This window comes from Narcine bancroftii, chromosome 7 (assembly GCF_036971445.1).
Source record: "Narcine bancroftii isolate sNarBan1 chromosome 7, sNarBan1.hap1, whole genome shotgun sequence".
NCBI classification, from domain to species: Eukaryota; Metazoa; Chordata; class Chondrichthyes; order Torpediniformes; family Narcinidae; genus Narcine; species Narcine bancroftii.
The window spans coordinates 173894000-173916968 of NC_091475.1; the positions used below are offsets into that span (position 1 = coordinate 173894000).

Genomic DNA, 22969 nt, shown 5'->3' on the forward strand with positions numbered 1-22969 from the left:
ATTTGTACCTGTTTTCTGTTGTTGAATTAACTCTTTCCTTGATAAAGAGAAATCTTTACTCTCACAATTACCCTGCTCTTTAAAAACTATTTCAGAAGCACTGGGCAAGTCTCTATCAATGGGATCTTCTTCAGCTCTCATCGCTTTCTTAGTCACAGTCCTTGTTACAGCACATGCAGGATATATCTCACAATCCTCTTCAACCTCATCCTTACTAGGCCGATTTGTTAATCTCAAAACTGACCCACCTTTATCCTCTGCCAAATCTTTCCGTAATAAAAATGAGACACCCTGCATGGGTAACTTTGAAATTACTCCAATTACAACAGGTCCTTTAACTAATCCTGAATTTAGCACTATATTGTGAAGAGATGTTGACCCTACCTCACCTCCAACACCTTTAATCAAAGTTGTCTCCCCTGTGTCAGCCCTTTGATCAAGAGTTAAAACATTTTCCAACAACAGTGACTAAGTAGCCCCAGTATCTCAAAGAATTTTAACTGGAACCTGTGATTCTCTCTCCTTTACTGAAACCAAGCCCTCCTTACCAGGTTTGGAACTTCTGCTCTCCTTAAATTCAACTGTCTGAATACATGCTTCTGGTAAAACCTTCTTTTCTCGTCTCTTTTTCAATACTAGACCATTCGCAATAACCTGACCAGGTTTCTTACAAAAATAACATACAAATCCAGAAGTTCTGTCCTTTCCCACCTTACCTTCTTCTTTTCTCTTAAAATTCTCTCCAGATTTAATTTCAGGTATACTAGTCTACTCCACATTAACATTCTGAACAGGCTTATTAATCTGTTTCACATTAACTTTCTGAAAATGTCTACTATTCTGAGATGTATTTTTTGTGAATTAGAGCAAATTCGTCTGCTAATCTAGCCACTTGTACCACATCCCCACGTCTCTCTCATCCAGGTATAATTTAATGTCATTTGGAACACACCTTTTAATGTCCTCAATTAACATCAATTCTCTCAATCTGTCAAAATCATTATTTATTCCTTTTGAGGTGCACCAACGGTCAAAATATACATATTTGTTCAGAGCAAAATCCATATAAGATCGATTCCATGTTTTCATCAAACTCCTAAATTTTTGTCTATATGCTTTTGGAACCAACTGATAAGCTTTCAATACTTCTTGTTTAACAATATCATAATTTGCCTCTTGCTCTGGAGTCAAACTAGAGTATGCAATTTGTGCTTTTCCTTTCAATATACTTCGGAGCATAAGAGGCCATTTTTCTTTTGGCCATCTTGAGCTCTCAGCAACCTTTCAAAAAGCTGAAAATATGTTTCTATATTTCCCTCATTAAAAGGAGGAAATAGATTTACCTCTCTACTAGCCAAAAAACCTCTCCCCGGGAGTTACAGCTTCAATTCTCTTACTTCCCTCCATCTCAATTGAAACTGTCTGTCCCTTTCAATCTTTTCCAAGTTATATTTTCTTTGTCTTTTATCATCCTCCTTCCATTTTCCAGCTGCCCTCTAACTCATATTTCCTCCTTTTTTTTAGTTTGAGGCAGAGGCCTCATTTCTCCTGTTTCTCAGCTGCTTCTCTTTATTTTTCAGCTTGGTCTGCCTCATATTGTCTCTGTTTCTCAGCCTCCAATTCCCTCAGTTTCTCCAATTCCAAATGCAACTCAACAGATCTATCCTCCGGAAAATTATCTAAGTCTTTCTCAACAAATTTTCCATCACCTATATAATATTTCACTATAATCCTTTGTATTTGTATTTTCCTCATCCAATGCTTGACTTCAGTCAGTTTAAATGCCTTAGAAATAACCATCAGTTCCTTTTTTCTCTTGCTCTGCAGCTCTGCAGGTGATGGTTGTGACAAAAATGTATTAACATCCATTGTTGCTGTTTTTCCACACAGAGCTTTAAATTAGCTAATAAATCACAAAAACTCCAATTTTCAAATCGAACAGACAAGCCCCCATAAAATATTACGAGCTCAGAGGACCCCAAAACCAAGCAGCAATAAATATTCACCAAGTCAAATGGTTACTTAAACAAAAAATAGCTTTTAATTATCTTTAGACATGAAAACAGGATCAAACTTTAACCTATTATTATTAACTTAACCTAACTTTACCCCCTTCTAATTCTAAGCGCACGTGTATGTAATGTGTGTGTAAGTTCAGAAAAGTTCTTTGGTTCGTAGTCCAATCTTTCTTCTCATTCCTCCAAGTTCTCTGGTTGCAGGCAATTCTTATACTGTGCATGGAATTTAACAATTATAAAGTTCACCAGGCTTTGGTGCTTGAAAGGTAAACGGTTACTGCTCAGGAAAGTTCTTGTCAGTTTTCCGAGAAAGATTTGTTGCTCCAGGACATCCACAACTGATGTACTTCCATCAGCCACTCCAGTGTCTTGCTAACAAAACTTGCCCAGTCAGGGTTCTCCAGATGATAACCTCTTTCTTTCAGGTCACTACAGCATCCCTTTTTGTTTCTTTTATTCCAAGTGAAACATTAGAGAGCCAGTCCTCTCCTCTTGTATGAACCACAAGAGCTTTGACCAGGCCGTCTTCCAAATGGGCTTGCCAAGTTGTCCTGTTCCATTCCCAACTACTTCTGCTGGCTAAAACACTGTAACAGATCTCTGTCTAGTCTCTCTCTCTCACTCACTCTCTGAGAGAAAGCGTGTTTGACTCTCTCTGCTTGAAATACCACATGACCCTCTTACAACAGCAAGCTCCTCCAGACAGCAGCGGCTCCAACATGCTCTTTTATCTGTTGTCTTTTGCAAACAAAAATCCATTATTGAAGTCTCTTCAAAGCTCTTGCAAAAGCTGTGTAGCTGATATGTCTAGAATGGGGCAGAGCTCCAGTATTTCAAAGAAGATCTGTTTTAAAGTGTGTGTATATGACCTACTCTAACAAACCTTTCCCAATTTATCTCCCAAAAACATATCTATATATTCTATATACTCTGTCACAAGACATACAGCACAGTAACAGGCCATTTCAGCCCACATGTCCATGCCACCCAATTTACCTCCATTTAACCTACACCCTCAGTATGTTCCAAACAAAGTATATTTATAAATTTTATTTATAGAATATGGAAATAGTTCAGATAAAAAAGGTACACACTAATCTCATATCTTTCTTTATCTCTCTCTGAGTCTTAATAAATGTAAAATTAAGATGTATGTTTTTTTTTTACACAGCCGCTGCGTTCCAGAAAATTATTTCCAATTTCACAGAATGCAGTCTGTGTAAAAAGATTGGAATGGGAATAAGGACTCATTCCCGTTCCGTCATTTACCTCCTCAACCCCTAGTTATTTTCATGGATCGCCTGCAGTCTAAACTGAACTGCAGGTGATCCGTGAACAATGGGCTAATGAATAGGATGCTCAGCCTCCTTAAATACTGCAGTTCAGGTATTCTGTCTAAACTGGCAGTGTGATAGAGATATTTGGAATGAACGGCCACTCTCCAAAGGTAGGGAAACATTTCAGAATGGAAAAATCAGGCAAACACAATGTGCCACAGATAGTTGAGGCAATACAAAACAGGAGGTCACAAACTGACTTCCGGTTAGATGACTATATTAATTTCAAGATGTTAAAATAGATAGATTTTCATTTTTTTCCAGTCTTTATTAATGGAACACTTTAAACTTAGGAGACATAGAGCACTGAATGTGTCCTTTGCCCATGCCAGCCAAGTTGGTGTTCTGGGCTGGTGCCATTTCTTTACATTTGGTCGATATCTTTCTGAACCCTCACTATCCATTTCTCTATTCAAATGTATCCTGAATGTCGTGACTGTAAATTACATATGACCATTAGATTAGTTTTGGAATTTTGTACTTTGGGATCATCTGAGTGCCAACACATTTTTCATATAAATATATATGCATTTCAATAAAAATCAGTATGCTGGTTATTCATGAATCTAAATCGCTACTCATCTTCACTGACCATGTATTTTAATCCCCCAAATGTACTTTGCTTGGATTCAGAACGTCAGTCTTACTGGTTCAGATGGTCCTGATGTCATGCAGTGAGGCTCTGAGCAGTGGCACTGCTTCACGTAGACTCATCTACAAAATCCAGCTCCTCCCCAGTTTTCCAGTTGTACTAAAATTATTCAATGTTTTTAATGTTTAAGATTAAATGAATGAATAAAATAAAACACTTAAGTAATTGAAAGCAATAAACACATACATTAAAAAAAACAAACTTATTCTTGTTTGCAGCCCTATAATTCTCAATCAAATGATTGGGCTCATGGATGCTGGGAAGTCCTGCCTTGAATTCAGTTGGGAAATTGTGATGAAGCATAACCCAGGACTTCAGAAATTCAGGCTCAAGTTCCACAAAACGTATGCTGAGAAATGCCAGCAGTTGGATGGAACTTTTAATATAGAAAAACTATGGATGGAAAATGTTTCATTTGTTTTTGAGTGCTACGAGGTCAAAATGATATATGTTTTGCATATTCTCCAACACACAGTAAGTAATCCCACTACAGTCACACTAACATTTTCAATATTTTATGCATGAATTAGAATAAGAAAGCATGGAACAACTTGGCCAATTTTCCTAAACTTTCCATAAGATGCATATGCTTCAAATGATATTCAAATAATATTTTCATTGCTCCTTTAATATTGTATGTATACAAGAAAGAATATTATTTTGTCAATGATAGTAGTTGTCTTCAATGCCATTAAAACCGGTACACCGTACACAGTTAAAAACAGAATTACATCCTCCAGAAACAACAATGCCATCCAAATAACCACGATTACACATCAGACAAGATGCCATTTCTACTCCAGACAGAACAAAAAATTAAAACTACACAAGACTAAAACACACCTCCACAATGAGTAAAAGAAAATCGGTGGCAACAAAACTGTAAAAGATGAAAAACTAGACAATAAGCACAGTGGAGACTATCACATTTCAGAGACTTAAATTTTTAAAAGTCTAGTGACTTGCAAAGAAGAACAGCCACACAGCTCACAAGTCTATGCAGTAACAGTAGAGAAACCCCCATGGCCTCCTCTCTCACCCCACCACTCGCTGCAGGGCCCAGCACTCCAAGATGGCACAGCCTCCCAAAACTCCAGGCCAGGCACACGACATAGCCACTTCAGGCTCCCGGACACAACACCACTTTTGCAGAACAGCCAGCTAGGCATTCTCCGCCCACTCTTGGGTCCCTGACTCAGCTCCGCAGACGCAATTCCGCAGATCCGCCTTGGCATCTCCTCCTCGGCCATGAGCAGCACCAGATGTCTGGAAGCCTCGTCCCCATAACAGGGGCCTGACCACAACAGACCAGGCCACACCGCTTCTTCCATACTTTCACCCTACTTCTCAGCTTCCCGTGTCCACAGCACTACCTTCCAATCTTCATCCTTTAAAAATTGAGCACGGGACTCTGCTTACATCTCTTCAGTAGCATCACGGTTTTGGAAGCTGCTGCAGCCGTGCTGCAATGCCATCATCCGGAACCGGAAATCTAACCACATATAGCTTTGAAACAATTTCATTTATGGATGCTTAAATCTTTGTTCATTTATTTTGGATGCATTATAATTAGAAACTGAGAGTACAATAATGAAAATAATTTTTTCTAATTATTAGTGGTATTGAAGTGTATAAATTGGTTTGGCAAAGTTTTGACTCTCAAGTACTTCAAAACAATGGGTATTTCTAAGCAATATTTATTAGACCATAGTGTAAGTGCCAAGATACATTAAACTTACCATCCTTGGTTTCCATAATTACTGAGAACAAAAAATCTCGAGGAGTCATAAATAATTCCCCTTCGTACTCCATTGAGGCAAACAATCTAAAACGCTCTTTGCGACTTCGAGCGCATCCATAATCTTCTCTGGTTTCTTCTTTAAGCAGTTCTTTGTCCTTGAAGAAAAATAATTTTATAATTAATTGTATTAATATTAAATAAATCCTGCCATCCAAGATAACACTAATTAAAAAAAAAATGTTTCAAGTAACAGAAACATTTAACCAAACAATTAGAAAGACTAATCATGTTATTTATTTCAATTGCTCTTCTTAATAATCAAAGTATACCAGTATTTTTGAATTCCCCCCCAAAAATGCTTGCCTTTGCGAGGATGACAACAAAGGGATTGTGTGAGAGAGGAGAGAAGCGGGAGGAAAAATAAGAGTGAAGACTGGGGAAAAAATGGGGAGGAGAGTCCATTGGACCTTGTGAGAAAGACAGTGAAACCAACTGAGTTCCACAGTCTAGATTTTATGTCCTTGAGAGGTCGGTACTTCATTACGCTCCCCTCTCTCTTATCTCTCTATAAATTTTGCATGTATTCTTGAATTCCTGTTAATTCCCTGATCCACAATCAACACATCTTTCAAGGCAGTAGAAGTTGAAGGACCATAAGAAGCAGACAGGGTGTGGTTTAATATCTCATGCCAAATGCCAGTCATGTATATATAAAAAACTAATTCAATTTACATTCTCAATTAGCACCTGCAATTAACAAGTTAATCAGAAATTGCCTTAATCGTATGCATTAACAGATATTATCTGAGCACCTATTTTTCATATTTATCAACAAGCACTAAATTAAAGTGTCAGAACAATGTCACCAAGACCAAGGAGCTCACTGTTGATTTTAGGAAGAAGAGACAGAGGGATCACACCCCTGTCTGCATTAGTGGGAAGGATGATGAGGGAGTCAGAACCCTCAAGTTGTTGGAAGTTCATATTTCAGAAGTCCTCTCCTGGAGCCCACCATGAAAAAGGCTTGCCAATGCCTCCATTTTCTCAGGAGTCTGAGAGGTGTACTGTTTTAGCTGTACAAGTGCCAAAAATGCTGAAGAAGGTAGCAAACATTACCAGGTCCAACTTCCCATTCACTGAGGTGCAGCCAACATTATAAAGGGGTCCCATCAATCTGGACACAACCTACTACCTCTCTCTGCCACCGTTGGGCAGAAGGTACAGAAGCCTGAAAACTGCACCTTTAGGTTCAAGAACAGTTTCTTTCCAATAGGTATCAGATGACTCATCCACTGCTGTACGTTGGACAATTAATCCATCTGACAACATAGTTTGTGAGGACTCAAGGTAGGTGATCTTACAACAGAGGAGAAACCTGACATAGTTCCTCAGAGTAAAACACTGCAGACGCTGTGATTGAAGTAAAAACACGATTCTTCGAAATCTTTTGAGCAGTAAGATGAAGATAAGAAATAGGAAAGTGCTGAGAATTAATCCTTTTCAATTTTTAATTTTTTACTTAACATTTCACCATGAACAAGTCACTTGTTTGCACTATGATTAATGTAAATATTCATTGTCTATCTTCTCTTTTGTCCCTTTTAATTTAAACATTTAAAATTTTTAAATTTAGTCCTACAGCAAGGTAACAGGCCCTCCCGACCCACAAGCCCATGCTGCCCAAATACACCAATTAACCTACAAACCCAGCATGTTTTTGAAGGGTGGGTAGAATCTTACACAGGCACAGGGAGAACATACAAAACACCTTACAAGCAGTGCCAGATTCAATCCTGGGATGCTTGCTCTGTAATTCAAATAATTTATTACAGGTTTATTGATTTTAAAAAAAAGTACTAGTTCAGATGCAGCAATTAAGAATGTTGGGCCTATGTATATTGTACAATGTGTATGGCAATAATTTATCATTAAAAACAATCCGTAAAAATGTGTTTGTTTAAGGAACCTCCAAGGGATTGAGGATAATACAATATTGGGTTCTGAAGATGGCCAACTCTTAATTTGATGAGATATTATACTATCTTGCATTATTCCTCCTTGTGACTTGCCCTTGCGGCCAAGCAAGCATTGTGGCAAGTTAACATTGATTCCTTCAAAGACTAATACAGGTACTGAATATCATTTTTAAGCAACTGCTATAGAACTACAGGAACGGTCATCCGAAATTCCAATAAGCTTCCTATTAAAGTGGAGCCAATCTAGAAAACAAATGGAAAACCATATAATCTTTGCCCCGGCATTCTTTATCCTATACCACTTCAACCTTGGTTATCAATTTGGAATACAGAGATAACACTAAATAGAAGGGTTTTGAAAGCTATGGGCCAAATGCTAGCATATTTGACACGACGATTCAGGGTCCAAGCTCAAAGTCATCATTGAATTGTTCACTGAACCATTTGCTCGAATGAACCTCACATTTAAACATTTGTAATAACCCTCTGATAGCGATCTTCACTGCAAAACAATGACTTGCAACAATAAAGAGCCACGGCATAATCCAGAAAACATTTTAACGATCTTCACTGCAAAACAATGACTTGCAACAATAAAGAGCCACGGCATAATCCAGAAAACATTGGATACCTTCTGATAGCTCAGCAACCACACTCAGTAAATTATTACTCATCCACTGCTGTAGGTTGGACAATTAATCCATCTGACAACATAGTTTGTGAGGACTCAAGGTAGCTGATCTTACAACAGAGGAGAAACCTGATATAGTTCCTCAGAGTAAAACACTGCAGACACTGTGATTGAAGTAAAAACACGATTCTTCAATATCTTTTGAGCAGTAAGATGAAGATAAGAAATAGGAAAGTGCTGAGAATTAATCCTTTTCAATTTTTACATTTTTTACTTAACATTTCACCATGAACTGCATCAATAAAAATATATACACATATTCAGTATTTATATGTACACAGTGACTTTTTCTTCTTTTCCCCTCCCTCCCCATCCCGCCCAACTTAAAGCAAGAAAAAAACAAACGGAACAAAAGGAAAAGAAGAAGAGAAAAAGAGAAATCATGTCATCCTAATATACTATGCTTAACTATTTACTTAAATATAACATGTCACTTCAAGAGATGGAGGTTTGAAATTGGTGGTTCCAAATAAACTTCATGTAACGTTCCCAAATTTGCTCAAATAAAGCGTATTTGTCTTTTAGGTTGTAGGTATTTTTTTTCTAATGGAATACACTTATTCATTTCTATGTACCACTGTTGTATTTTTAAAGGTGTTTCCAGTTTCCAAGTTATCATTCTGTATTTTTTTGCTGCCTCCTAATGCGATCATAATGAATCGTTTTTGAGCTCTGTCTAATGTTAGACCTAATTCCTTTAATGTTGTTTAAGATTTTTGGGTATTTTGGTATCTTATTCTATTTAATATTGAATTTAAATCCTCCCAAAAGGTTTTCACTTTTGTACATATCGAAGTTGCATGTATTTTTTGTTTACAACAGATGCATTCGTCTGATAGTGTTGGATTCCATTCTTTTAATTTTTGAGTTGTAACATATAATCAATGGAGCCTATTGTATCATACAAAACCAAGTGTTTATTGTATTAGACATGGTACCTACAAATAACTCCATTCATGTTTCATTTTTTATCCGTATATTTAAGTCTTTTTCTCAACATTGTTTGGGTTTGTGTATTACTTTGTCTTTTTCCTTGCTTTGTAATTTAATATGCATGTTTGTAATAATTTTTTAAACTATCACAGCATCTGTGATTAAATATTCAAAGCAACTACTCTCAGGCAACTTTAGACTAGCTCCCAACTTCTCTTTTAAATATGTTTTCAGTTGATAATATGAAAACATTGTACCATGTGATATTCCATATTTATCTTTTAATTGTTTGAATGTCAATGCTATTTCCCAGAAAGCAATCTTTTATTCCTTTTCTTGATCATTCCTTGATAATTTATCATCTTTCCTTCTAGAGGTATTCTCCTCCATATTTTTAATATATAATGTAGTATTAGTAGGTTGTTATGTTGTACCAGTTTCTCATTCCACTTATTGAGTAATTGTTCAGGAACATTTTCCTCCATCTTAAGCCAAGCCAGTTTTTCTCCTGCCTGGTAGAAGTTCGACAAAAATCTTAATTGTGCTGCCCTAGAGTAGTTTTTGAAATTTGATAATTGCAATCCCCCTTGTTTATATGTCCATGTTAGTTTATCCAAAGCTATTCTTGATTTTTTTTCCCTTTCATAGGAATTTTCTTATTAATTTATTTAGATTTTTAAAGAATTCCCTAGTCAAGGGAATCAGTAACGTTTGGAATAAGTACTGTAGTCATGGAAATACATTCATTTTTTAAAATTTTTAAAATTTTTCACACAATGAACAATATTAACCATTTCCTCTTGAATATACACAGTGTCATTTTCTCCCCTTTCTCCCCCCTCCCTTCCCTCCCACCCCCCCTCCCTACCCACTAAATGTTCAACATATACAATACAATAAACCCATTAAACAATGTCATCACAAAATGAAAATAAACAAGAAAATTGTGTCTTCTACTTTTACATACTGGGTCAGTTCATTTCGTCTTCTTCTCATTCTATCATTTTAGTGGGTGGAGGACGGAGGCAAGCCCTCTCTGTTGTGTTCCATGTACGGTTCCCAAATTTGTTCAAATAATGTGACTTTATTTTTAAAATTATATGTTATTTTTTCCAATGGAATACATTTATCCATTTTTATGTACCATTGCTGTATTCTCAGGCTCTCTTCTGATTTCCAGGTTGACATAATACATTTTTTTGCTACAGCTAAGGCTATCAGGATACAAGGTTAATATTGATAAAAGTGAGGTGATGCCAATGACACAATTGACTACACAAAAAGTAAAAAGGAATCTCCTTTTAAATAGCAATCACAGGTCATACGTTACTTAGGTATCAGATAATAATTTAAATCATTTTAAATTATCAACCATTAATGAAAAAAATACAAGAGGATTTAGAGAAGTGGAAAGAACTACCATTAACTTTAATATGGAGAATAAACTGCCTAAGTAACGTATGACCTCATTTTTATCAATATTAACCTTGTATTCTGATATCACACCGTATTCTTTCAATTTTGTTTGTAACCTGTTTATTGATTTATCTGGGTGTATTAAGTATACTATATCATCTGCAAATAAACTAATTTAAAATTCTTCCTCTTTTATTTTTATTCCTTTTATCATGTGGTATTTTCTTATCAGTTCTACCAATGGTTCTATAGCAAAAGTAAACAGGGAAGATGACAGTGGGCATCCCTGTCTTGTTGACCTACTCAATTTAAAATAATCTGAAATATATCCATTAGTTATCACTCTTGCCATAGGACCACTGTATATAGTGCCTTGATCCAATTAATGATTTTTTCCAGTAACTTAAATTTCTGTTGTACTTTAAAAAGATAACTCCATTCAACCCTATCAAAGGCTTTCTCTGCATCAAGAGCTACTGCTACTGTTGGTATTTTGCTTGCTTGTGCCTTATGAATCAGATTAATAAATTTACATATTATCTGCCATCCTTCTATTTTTAACAAATCCCGTCTGGTCTACCTTCACCAATTTTGGTACATAATCCGTTAATCTATTCACTAATAGTTTTGCAATTAATTTATAGTCAGTATTTAGTATATTTTGATTTGTGGTTCTATATACTCCCATCTGTATCTTTTTGGTGGAATATCCTCCAGAGCAATGGATAACAGCAAGGGAAAATGGTCTGATAAAAGTTTTGCCTGAATATAAGGGCAGACAATAAAAGCATATCGATCCTAGTGTAAGTTTTATGCCTATTAGAAAAATATGAATAATCTCTTTCCTTTGGATGTTGTTTTCTCCATATATCTTTATTTTCATATCTTGTATTGAATTTAATGTAAAATTGGCTGCTTTATTTTAACCATATAACCATATAACAATTACAGCATGGAAACAGGCCAATTTGGCCCTTCTAGTCCACACTGATCCAAGTACCCTCCTCTAATCCCACTTACTAGCACTCTGCTCATATCCCTCCATCCCCCTCCCATCTATATACTTATCCAACTCTTTCTTAAATGACAAAATTGAACCCGCCTCCACCACCTTTCCTGGAAGCCCATTCCACACAGTAACCACTCTCTGAGTAAAAAGTTCCCCCTCATGTTACTCCTAAACTCTCAACCCATGACCTCTTGTATCCATCTCTCCTACTCTCAATGGGAAAAGCCTTTCCACATCAACTCTATCTATCCCTCTCATTATCTTAAACACCTCTATCAAATCGCCTCTCAGCCTTCTACGTTCCAAGGAATAAAGACCTAATTTGCTCAATCTCTCCTTGTATTTCAGATGCTGAAACCCAGGCAACATTTTTGTAAATCTTCTCTGCACTCTCTCTATCTTTTAGTGGTATTTTTCCTGGCTTTATCTATTGATGGATCAAAGCTAAAATTAAAATATTCCCCTACTAATATGTCCTTGTGTATGCGATAACTTTAAAAAAATGTCCTGCATAAATTTCTGGTCATCTTCATTAGGTGCATAAATGTTTAACAAATTCCAAGATTCTGAATAAACCTGGCATACCATCATTACATAACTACCCATCGGGTCTGTTATTACTTTCTCTTTTTAAATTGGTAATTTTTTATTAATTAGGATAGCTACTCCCCTGGATTTTGAATTGTACAATGATGCTACTACATGACCTACCCAGTCTCTCTTCAGTCTGAGATGTTCTGCCTCTGTTAAGTGTGTTTCTTGTACAAATGCCATGTCTATTTTTTCCTTTTTTAGTAATGTCAATAATTTTTTCTTCTGTTCCTCTGTACCACCTCCTCAAACCCTCCATCTCTCTTCCTCTAAAGCGACATTTTTGAACGTTTTTTTAACTATACGCACCAACACAATTAACATGAAAATAACAAAAACTATAAAAAGACTAAGGAGTTGTAAAAAAAATAAAATAAAATGAAATCCCCCCTTAATGAGTTGTCTTTGCTAACTTGAACGACAACCAGAATGCCCTTTACTTTGTGGGTTGCAGTATAAACCGCGATTGTCATCTGATTTTGCAGCAGACAGTCCCTCCCCATCCATAGCCCCATCCCCAGTGAAATTACTATATATTATTCTAAAAAATAAAACAAACCTTTTTTTTAAATAATCCAGCTATTAACTTTCAAACCTATTTATATACATTATTTTTAAGTCTTTTTGCTATTTTCATTACTCTTCTTGTTGCTTATTTGGCAATAGTTCAGCAAAGTAACGAACCTTTCCTGGATCCGAAAACAGTCTATTTTGTCTGCCAGGGATAAATATCTTCAAAGCTGCAGAATCGACATAGTCAAAAGTTACAGCCTTTGCTCCATAGTAATGTTTTTGATGAGTTGAACTCCTTGCGCTTCTTTAAAAGATCAAAACTTATGTCTGGGTAAAAGAATATTTTTTTCTTAGTGTATTCCAATGGTCTCTTGTTTTCTTTTACTCTTCTAACAGCCAGCTTCAATATTTTCTCCATTGTCGTGTATCACATGAGTTTTACCAGTATGGAACGCGGTTTCTGCTATGGTTGCTGTTCCAGCGCCAAACCCCAATGGGCTCTTTTAATTTCTATCTCTCTTGGAGTTCTTCTACTCCCAAAATCTGCGGGATCCATTGGTTTTAAAAATCCTTTTATATTTGCGCCTTCCTCACCTTCTTTCAGGCCCACTTTTTTATATTATTAAGTCTACTAAAATTCTCTAGAATGTCAATTTTCTGGGCCAATAAGTCATTTGACTTCATAATCTTTTCGTCTTTAGCTTCCAATTTTTCTTTTAATTCAGTCACCTCCATTTCCACACCTGTCACTCTGTCTTCCACTTCTTCACATTGCTTTTCCATTTCTGTCATTATATTTTACATTCTTTGAATTTTTACATCTGTTTCTTGTATAGACTTTCTCATAGCTTTAAACTCAGACATCATTGTTTCCATTAAAGTTCTTATTTGTTCAAAGTATTTTTTATCTACCATCTGGATTTGCCTTTTACCATGCGTTTTTCCTGTAGTTCTTTAGCTTCTTCTAAAGCTTCTCTTTCTTGATCCATGTCTTCGCTCAATACTGAGTCCGTTTCCATCATCATTTCTCCCATAGTTATTTCTGTTGCGTTAGCAGCAACTGGCTGTCGATATTTGCACTCATTGGTGTCTTTTTTAGAATGCGTACCCCGCAAGCATGCTGGCATTTCTCTTTCTGACTCCATGAGCCATCACTCAAGTCCACCGTGTGCAATGTTGCCTCCAAGCTGCCCACTTACCGGCTTCGCAGCTCCGGCCATCCTCTTTGGGAGAGCTCCTGGCTCGCAAGCTCCAGTAAGGGCTTCTTGTTTGTTGTCGTGCAATTTCTTTATTTCTTCCTTACTTGTCGTTGTAGGCTTTTCTTTCTTTGGAGCCATCTTCAGACTTTTCTTGTACTGTTTATTTAACAACATTTTTATGCTTTATTTCAAAGCCTTGCTTTATTGTCACTTCCTTTCAACTTCCTCGGGAGAGGGCTGGTTCTACCTGACCAGCCACTACTCCATCAATGAACCTGATAATTAATCCTTGAGAGTCTGTGGGGTATTGGCTATCACCCCTGAACACTCCTTACAGCAACACTTCACATTTGCATGTCATTGTGCATTGCTCAAGTTTGGCAAAAAAAAAACAACCACCTTATCTAAGTAAATATTCAAAGTAGGAAAATGAAAATTGAACCAAATGCAAACCAAATGGAGGGTTTCATCTGTATGGGAGAAACTGCCAACAGCCAACAGACTAACTTAACAGTTGATCATCAGATACGTGTCAAGATATCGTTGCAATTGTAGAATATCAATCAGTTCATTTAAACAACAGGCAAAGCACCTATTTTAAGATCCTCACAGGTAAAAAGCCATTTAGCACAAATCTTGGGAGCTATCTGTTATCATACATGTTCCAAGCCAGCAAATTTCTTTGTACTCATGTAACTATTTTCAGTATACTGTCAAAAAGTTCTTGGGGGGGCGGGGGAGGGGGAGTAAGTCTACATTTCCTATATTTCCGATACAGCATGTTCTGATCAGGAAACAGAGTCAAAGTCATATATTATGGAAAAGGTCCTTTGGTCCAAATCATCCCATGTTGACCAAGTTGGTCCAGTCCCATTTGCATTCGATCCATATCTTTCTAAACATTTTCTATCCATATATCTGTACAAAAGTCTTTTCAATCTCATTATTCCCCCAGATCTACAGTTTATTCTGGTAGCTTGTTCCAGATACAAATTAATCAAGAGTGAAAAAGTTGCCTCTCCGAATCTCTCCCTTCTCACCTGAAAAGCAATACCCTCTGGTTCTAGAATCATCTATATTGAGAAACAGAATGTAAGCTTTTGCTTTATCCATGTCCTTCATGATTTTATACATCTCTATAAGGTCAACACAAAGATCCCATCTCTCCCTGTAACTAAACCCTCCAACCCTGGCACATCCTGACGAAGCTCTGCACACTTCCAACTTATTGATATCCTTCCTGCAGCTGGATGAGGAGAACGGAATGCGGTATCCTCACCAATGCCATATATAGCTGAATCATGTGGTCCCAGCATTTGCACATGCCCAATGAAGGCATGTGTGCCAAATGCCTTCTTCACTACACTGTCAATATAAGTCGCCAGGCTAAATACCTTGTAAAAACTATAGTAAATACCTTGTAATTTACAATTGCTGCCAAGCTGAATATTGGGTAACACTCTGCATGTTAATGAGCATCAACAAATTTCTATGTGGTTATATGAGCTAGCTTTGATGTGGTAAATAGAAGGAAGAGGTTGCCATTAACAGATGGTTCAAAGGCTGGGCACATAGTTTTGAAATGTTAGAAAGAAATACAAAAATGAATGTGTGTAAAAAAAATTTTTTAACACACTAATTGAAGTTTTGAACTGGAAATCAGCACCATCTAGGGGTTTTGGTAAAGAATCAGTCAAGTCTTTCCACAGAGATGTAAAACATGAAAATCTGTAGACACCATGTTGTATGTTTTTTCTTTCCACAGGGAACTGGATAGGTGTTTGAGAAAAGCAGATTTGCAAGGCCAAGGGGAAATAGATCGTATAAAGGACTGATGGATTGGTCTATGAAGAGCTAAAAAGACAATAGGTTAAATGATCTCCTTCTGTGTCATAAATAGAAAAGACCTTCACATCATCAAAGTACAGGCCAATGCCAGCAGAGAGACCTGCCTGAAAGTTGCTAGCAATTCATAAATGTGGTTTAGTTGTTTTTGAATTGGCATTTATAGTTTATCCTCCATGGAAACAATTGCACTGAATCAATGTGCTATGTGAGAGAAGTAGGATGTGGGTTTGTGCCCACAAATTCCTCATCTCATCATGGTAACTGTGCTGGATCCTTGCTCACCAACAAAGAAGGTTAGAAATATTAGACCCAGGCATCCCAGCTGACTTGCTAATTTTCCTGCAAGCTCGGCTGGCAACAATCTAACGATAGGCTACCAATTAATAGTTTTAATTAGTGAAATAATGCAAACAAAGTAAAATATATTTTTAATGTATTTTATTTTTAAGAGCTGAACTCAAAGGAACCTAGGAAACACATGAGATATGGTTTGGCACTAGCTTCAAAAAATTTTTAAAAACTGATTCAAAAAGCTTTGTTCAGGGCCAAAATTAATTTTGAGGCAACAGAAACTGAAAAAATTTGGATAAAAAAACTAACAATGTAAAGTCCTGGACAGTCTATAACTTTAAATATTTCTTTAATTTCTGACTGCTAATAATTTATACACAAATCATTTCAAATATGAAGTAATCTCAGTTTTTTCAAAAATGTCAACTTGTCAAGGGGGGGGAGAGGGAGAGGGGAAACAAAGAATTGCTGAGGAACTCAGCAGGTCAGAAAGCATCCATGGTAGAAATGGTCAGTCAACATTTCAGATCTGGATCCTTTATCATCATGAGATGTGGAGAGACAGTAGAGGGGGGAAACTATTTGTAGGGAAAGGGAGAAAGAAAAGTAGGAGAGGTACTTTTCAATTCTGTAAAACCACTGCAAAAGTTCACAGGAATCTCAACGACACTGGTGCAATACAGCACAAAAACTGGCTCTTCCATCTATATGTCTGCATCAACCATTATGCCAATCTAAAGAAATGCCATTAGCCTGAATGGGGTCCATATCGCTATATTCGCTGCCATTTTATGTGTCTGTTTAAATACCTCATCAACATTGATATCTTATCTAATTTCAGCTCTTCCCCTGGCAGTGCTTTCCAGGCACTTGCACACTTTGTGTAAAAACAAAGTAAATTCCTTTAAAGTTTCTCCAGCTCATCTGAAACCTATGCTTGCTTGTATTTGACGTTTCCATCCTGAGATAAAGACTCTGACTATCCCCTCTCATAATTTTATCTCTTCAGATAAAACATTCCAAATTTGTCCAACCTCACCTTGTAGCCAACACACTACAATCCATTGAAGATCCTGGAGAGCATCTTCGCAGCCTCTGAAAAACTACCACACATTTCCAATCACATAGTAACAATATTCCAAATGTGGCCTAACTAAAGTTTTGTAAGACTGCATTATGTCTTCCCAACTTTTATACTCAATGCCCAACTTGTATTGCCACTGTTAGGAAGGAATAGACTTTCATCCCAAGGTCCTTCTGTACTTCATGGCATCCAAAGATCCAACCACATTGTTTACTTTTGACCTCCACAATGCATTATCTCAAACTTGCCCAGATTGAAATTCATTCAACATTCACCATGCCATCTATCTAATATCAAATCCGTATCCAATTTCCATGAAGCTGCTATACATTTCCTGGTAACTGCCAACGCATTCTTTAAAAATTCTTTTTGAAACTATTTTAATTTTAAATCTGGACTAATCCTTGATATCTCCCCAAAAGAAACAACACAGGGTTTCACGAGAGTTTATCACCTATGACTTGTCCTAAATTGTTCTAATTTGTCCTAACCCAAATTAAATCTATTAAATTAGTCCAAAAAAAATTCAGTTTGGGGGATGTTCATGTAGAATGTAAAAAGGTGCCCATGTACTGTTTACATCAAAAACACTTTTCCAAAATATCTAACTTCAATCTATTAAGCTTTTGTGGTGTAATATATAACTGATGTATGAAATTGTAATGTTACATTCTATATCTAACATTTATTGTATTTTTCATACTCTCATAATATATTTATGTCCAATTTCTGTTTTTTATATCTATACCCAAGTCCATTTCCCACCTTTTAATTTAGATTTATAAAAAACATTATTCTTTACTCCCCTCAAAAGTAATGTACATAACTGATATAAACTTTTTTGTATTTGGATTTGATATTATTGTTTCTATTTCATCGTCTTCTAACAGTAAATAAGATGTTGTTAATCTTTCTCGTAGATAAACCTTTAATTGATAATATACGAATATTGTATTATTTTGTATTCCATATTTAGTTTTCAATTGGTCAAATGTCAATAAATATCTTCCTTGATAACAGTCTTTAATAAATTTTATTCCTTTTTTTGACCAGTTAATAAAATTTATATTATTCAACGTAAACGGGAATATGCACCAGTGGGTTTCCCACTAATCCATACCCCTCAACTCCCATCAACATATGTACCTTATACAACATTCTGATCAAATGTTTTAATATTGGTGTGTTTGTTTATCCAGTTAATAATACGTCATTCCATTTATATAGACATTCTTCAGATTCTTTTTCATCTATTTTATTAATTTCTATATTAAACAAAGCCACTTTTTCTCCTTCCTCAAAAAAAGAAGAAAGAAATCGTAGTTGGGCTGCTTTATAATAATACTCAAAATTTGGAAGTTGTAGACCTCCCGATACAAATGTACAATTTTTCCATAGAAATCCTCGACATCTTGCCTTTCTGCAAGAATTTCCTTATAATTTTATTTAGATCCTTAAAATACTTTTTAAGAATATCAATGAGTAAAGATTGAAATAAATATTGCACCCATAGAAAAAAATTTCATTTTGATATAATTTACTTGGCCAATTAATATAATTGGTAAATCAACCCATTTTTAAAAGTCCTCTTCAATTTTCTTAAACAATGGTCCATAATTAATTTTAAAAAGATCCTCTAACTGGTTATCAATTCTGTTTCCCAAAGATTTTATCCCACATTCAGGTCATTTAAATTTTGTATTTTGCCTACATTGGGTATAGTTACCAAAAGTCATTGGCATAATTTCACTTTTATCCCAAATAACTTTATATCCTGAGACTGCTCCATATTGTTCTAATTGTATATGTAGTTTATCTAATGAATTTTCTGGATCTGTCAAATGAATAATTACATCATCTGCAAATAAACTGATTTTATATTCATTAACCTCTATTTTAATACCCTTAATATCTAAGTCTGTTCTAATTAGTTCAGCTAACAGTTCAATTACTAATACAAAGAGAGCTGGCAACAATGGACAACCTTGTTTTGATGATCTTGTTACTTTAATATAATCAGACATGAGATATTTGTTACTACTCTTGCTCTTGGTTCAATATATAATGCTTTTATCCAATTTATAAATATTTGTCCTAACCCAAATTAAGCAGGTGTCTTAAAAATAAAGTTCCTTTCTACTCTATCAAATGCCTTTTCTGCATCTAAAGCCACTGCTACACTTAAATTTTCTTTCTTTTGAGCTAGATGAATTAAACTAATCAACCTAGTTACATTGTATGGCAATTTTCTTTTTTAAATAAATTCTGTTTGGTCCTTGTTAATTAATTTCAGTTAAAAAAAATTCCAACCTATTTGCCAATAATTTAGGCACTATCTTGTAATCCACGTTCAATGAAGGTATTAGTCTATAAGACGATGGCATTAATGAATCTTTACCTTTTTTTGGAATTACTGTTATAATTGCTGTCTTAAAAGAATCAGGTAAATTTCCAGTTTTTTTCCAAATGTATTAAAACTTTCATAAATATAGAAAGCAGCACATCTTTAAATTCTTTATAAAATTCTGATGTAAATCCATCTTCACCAGGGGATTTATTATTATGTAAATAAGCTATAACTCTTCTAACCTCTTCAACTGTAAAAGAGGATCCTAATATTTTCTGTTCTTCTATAGATAATTTAGTCAAATTTACTTGAGTTAAAAATTGATCAATTTTATTGTCATCCTACATAGACTCTGATTTATATAATTTTATATAAAATTGCTTAAAACAATTATTTATATCCTGAGGCTTATAGGATATGTGATCTCTCTCATTTCTAGTTGCAATAACTTTTGATTCTTGTTCTATTTTCAATTGCTACACTAAAGCATTATGTGCTCATTCCCCAAATTCATAACATCTCTGCTTAGTTCTCAATCATTTTTCCACTCTATAAGATTTTTATTTTTATATTTCTTTTTTCTTCTGATGATTGTTTTTGTAATTCCTTTTCTAGATTTGATATTTCTGCCTCTAAATACTCCTTTCTAACTTGAGAAGAAAAACTGTCCACATATATAAGCTTTCATTGCATCCCACAGAACAAATTTATTATCCATAGAGTCAGCAATAATATCCAAGAATTGCTTTATCTGATTCCTAATAAACTGACAAAGATCTTTCTTTTTCAACAACATGCAATTAAACCTCCATCTAAAACTCATATCCTGCTTGTATTCTAAATATAATGCTAAGAACAAAGGAGAATGATCTGATATGAGCTTTGCCTTATATTGACCCTGTTGTATATCTTGAAGTCTTGCTGATAATAGAAACATATCACTTCTAGAATATGAAACATGTATATTAGAATAAAGTGAATAGTCCCTTTCTCTAGGATATATCTTTCTCCAAATATCAACCAAATTAAAGACTTGCATGCCTTAGATTTTAACACACTCTTTGTAGATCTATCCAATAAAGGGTCAAGACAAAAATTAAAATCTCCACCTACTAAAATATTTTAATTAGCTTTCCCCATATTTAAAAAAGGTTTCTTGTATAAATTTACCATCATCTACATTTGGTCCATAAATATTCATTATTGTCCATTGTTCAGAAAAAAAATGACTATTTATTGAAACAAACCTACCAAATGAGTCTAAAACTATATTTTGTATTTTAATTTGAAGATTTTTATATGTCAAAATTACTACTCCTCTAGCTTTTGTATTAAAATGTGATGCTACTACCATTCCAACCCAATCTCTTTTTAATTTTTGATGCTTCTTTTCAATTAAATGTGTTTCTTGTAGAAAAGCAATATCTACTTTCATATGTCAAAACTCTCTTTCTCTTATAGGATTTTGAAGCCCATTTACATTAAAACTTACAAATTTTAATCTTTTACTCATTTTTAAAATGTAAAAATTCTTACACTTTTCCCCTTTTCATGATTCCCGTTCATCAGTCTCTGACTCTTTACCAACCTCTTAAATACAAAAAAAAACATTCAAACCAGTAATAAAGATAGTACTTGATTGAATACTTAAAAGAAAGAAATAGAAAAGAAAACCCCCCTCGAGCATTGTCATAAAGCCCCCCCACATTTTTCGGGTTGCGACTAAAGTCGCAAAATAACATCCACGGCTCCTCCGAGTATATTAAACTCATCTCTGTAATATTTCAAACCGCTTCCAGATTTCCTTTACCACAATAATATAACTTTGCATCTTCAAGTGTCCACTCTTTGGGTCAATTCTTGACGCATGTCCGGTAAACTTTCTGCATATTCTTGAGCATGTTCCGTCCGATTCATAAAAAATCTACTTGGACATCCTTGAACAAATACTTTCAAAGTTGCAGGATAACACAGAATAAAAGTATATCCCTTCTTCCACAGTATAATTTTAACTGGATGAAATTCTTCTTATTCTTCAATAATTCAAAGCTTATATCAGGGTAAAAGAAAATCTTGTTCCCTCCAAATTTCAATGATGCTTTTCTTACTTTAGCCTGCTTGGCTGCTAATTCCAACATTTTTTCCCCTCACTTGATAATGAAGAAATTTGACCAAAATAGGCCTCGACTTTTGATCTGGCTGAAGTTTAGGCCTAAGGGCTCTATGACCTCGCTTAATCACAATATCTCCTTTAAAATGCTCTTGCCCTAAAGTCTGAGGAATCCAACACTGTAAAAATAGAATAATATCTTCTTCCTCTCAAGCCAATAATCTTAATATTATTTCTTCGATTAAAATTTTCTAATGAATCCACTTTTTCAGACAATTGCTTATTCATTGCCAACACTTGTTCTAATCCTCATCCACTTTATCTACTTTTTCTTGAAGAAATTGATTTTCCAAATTAATGCTTTGAATTTTTTCGTCCATTTTCTGTTTTTTTCTGCATCTCTAACAAATTCACATACATTATTAACTTTTGCCTCTGATCTCTTAATATCACGTATTATTAACTTTAACTCTTTCACATTCATAACCACTGGGTCTTGAGATTTAGGGATAACTTTAGCTTTCTTTCTTACCCCTTCTTCTTCCAACAATTCCTCTGAACTTTGTTTTTCTTCTTCTTCTTCCTCCTCCTCCTCCTCTTTTTCCTCTCTTCTTTTTCTTCCAGCTCCAATAATTTTCCCTCCTCAGATAGCCTTTTGCATTGCCTGGGAGCCTGTCTAAAGGGCTTAGTAAGTCATTCTAACAGGTCCTCCCATTGCTGCCAACTGTGCATGCGCGACTCCTCGTGCATGCGCAGACAGGTCGCTCCTTTCCCCAGCTCGTCTGGGTGTCTCTGTTGTTGCAGGGATGCCACAGTTCACTGGATGTGAGTCGGGAGGCCCTCTTCATCTGGAGAGAAGGCTTCACTACAGGTCCCAGCTTCTTCTTCAAGGTAGGCCTTTCATTTTCCTCTGGTTGTTTTTCTTCTATCTTCTCTATAATTTCTTCTGCTTCTTTGTCTTACTTTGTCGGCATTACATTTTTTCCATGACTATTTATAATTTATTCAGATGAATTTCAAACTTTTCCCTTCACTTTTTTAAACTTTTTCTCGGAGGAGCCAAATTCTCCATCCTGGCCCTATGTCATCACATGACATCCTCCCTTTCGGCCCTTGATATTGTGCCTACCCACATATTTATTTTAAAAAACTGTATTAAAACCTCTCTAATCCTCTATTTTTTTTCCATCCATGTGTCTAAGAGTCTCTTAAA

General features: G+C 35.4%; 1 protein-coding gene and 1 long non-coding RNA gene across 2 annotated transcripts in view; one reads left to right on the plus strand and one right to left on the minus strand.

The window, feature by feature from the left end:
- Positions 1-22969, minus strand: part of micu2 (mitochondrial calcium uptake 2) — a 419472-nt gene that overhangs the window by 209734 nt on the left and 186769 nt on the right. Inside the window, exon 2 of the mRNA XM_069891395.1 lies at positions 5747-5903. Coding sequence (XP_069747496.1) covers positions 5747-5903 — 157 coding nt within the window. The remainder of the gene's footprint in view (positions 1-5746; positions 5904-22969) is intronic.
- LOC138739412 (uncharacterized) lies at positions 4230-8909 on the plus strand. The gene is made up of 2 exons (XR_011342221.1): positions 4230-4481; positions 8745-8909. It is a non-coding gene; the product is annotated as an uncharacterized lncRNA (long non-coding RNA).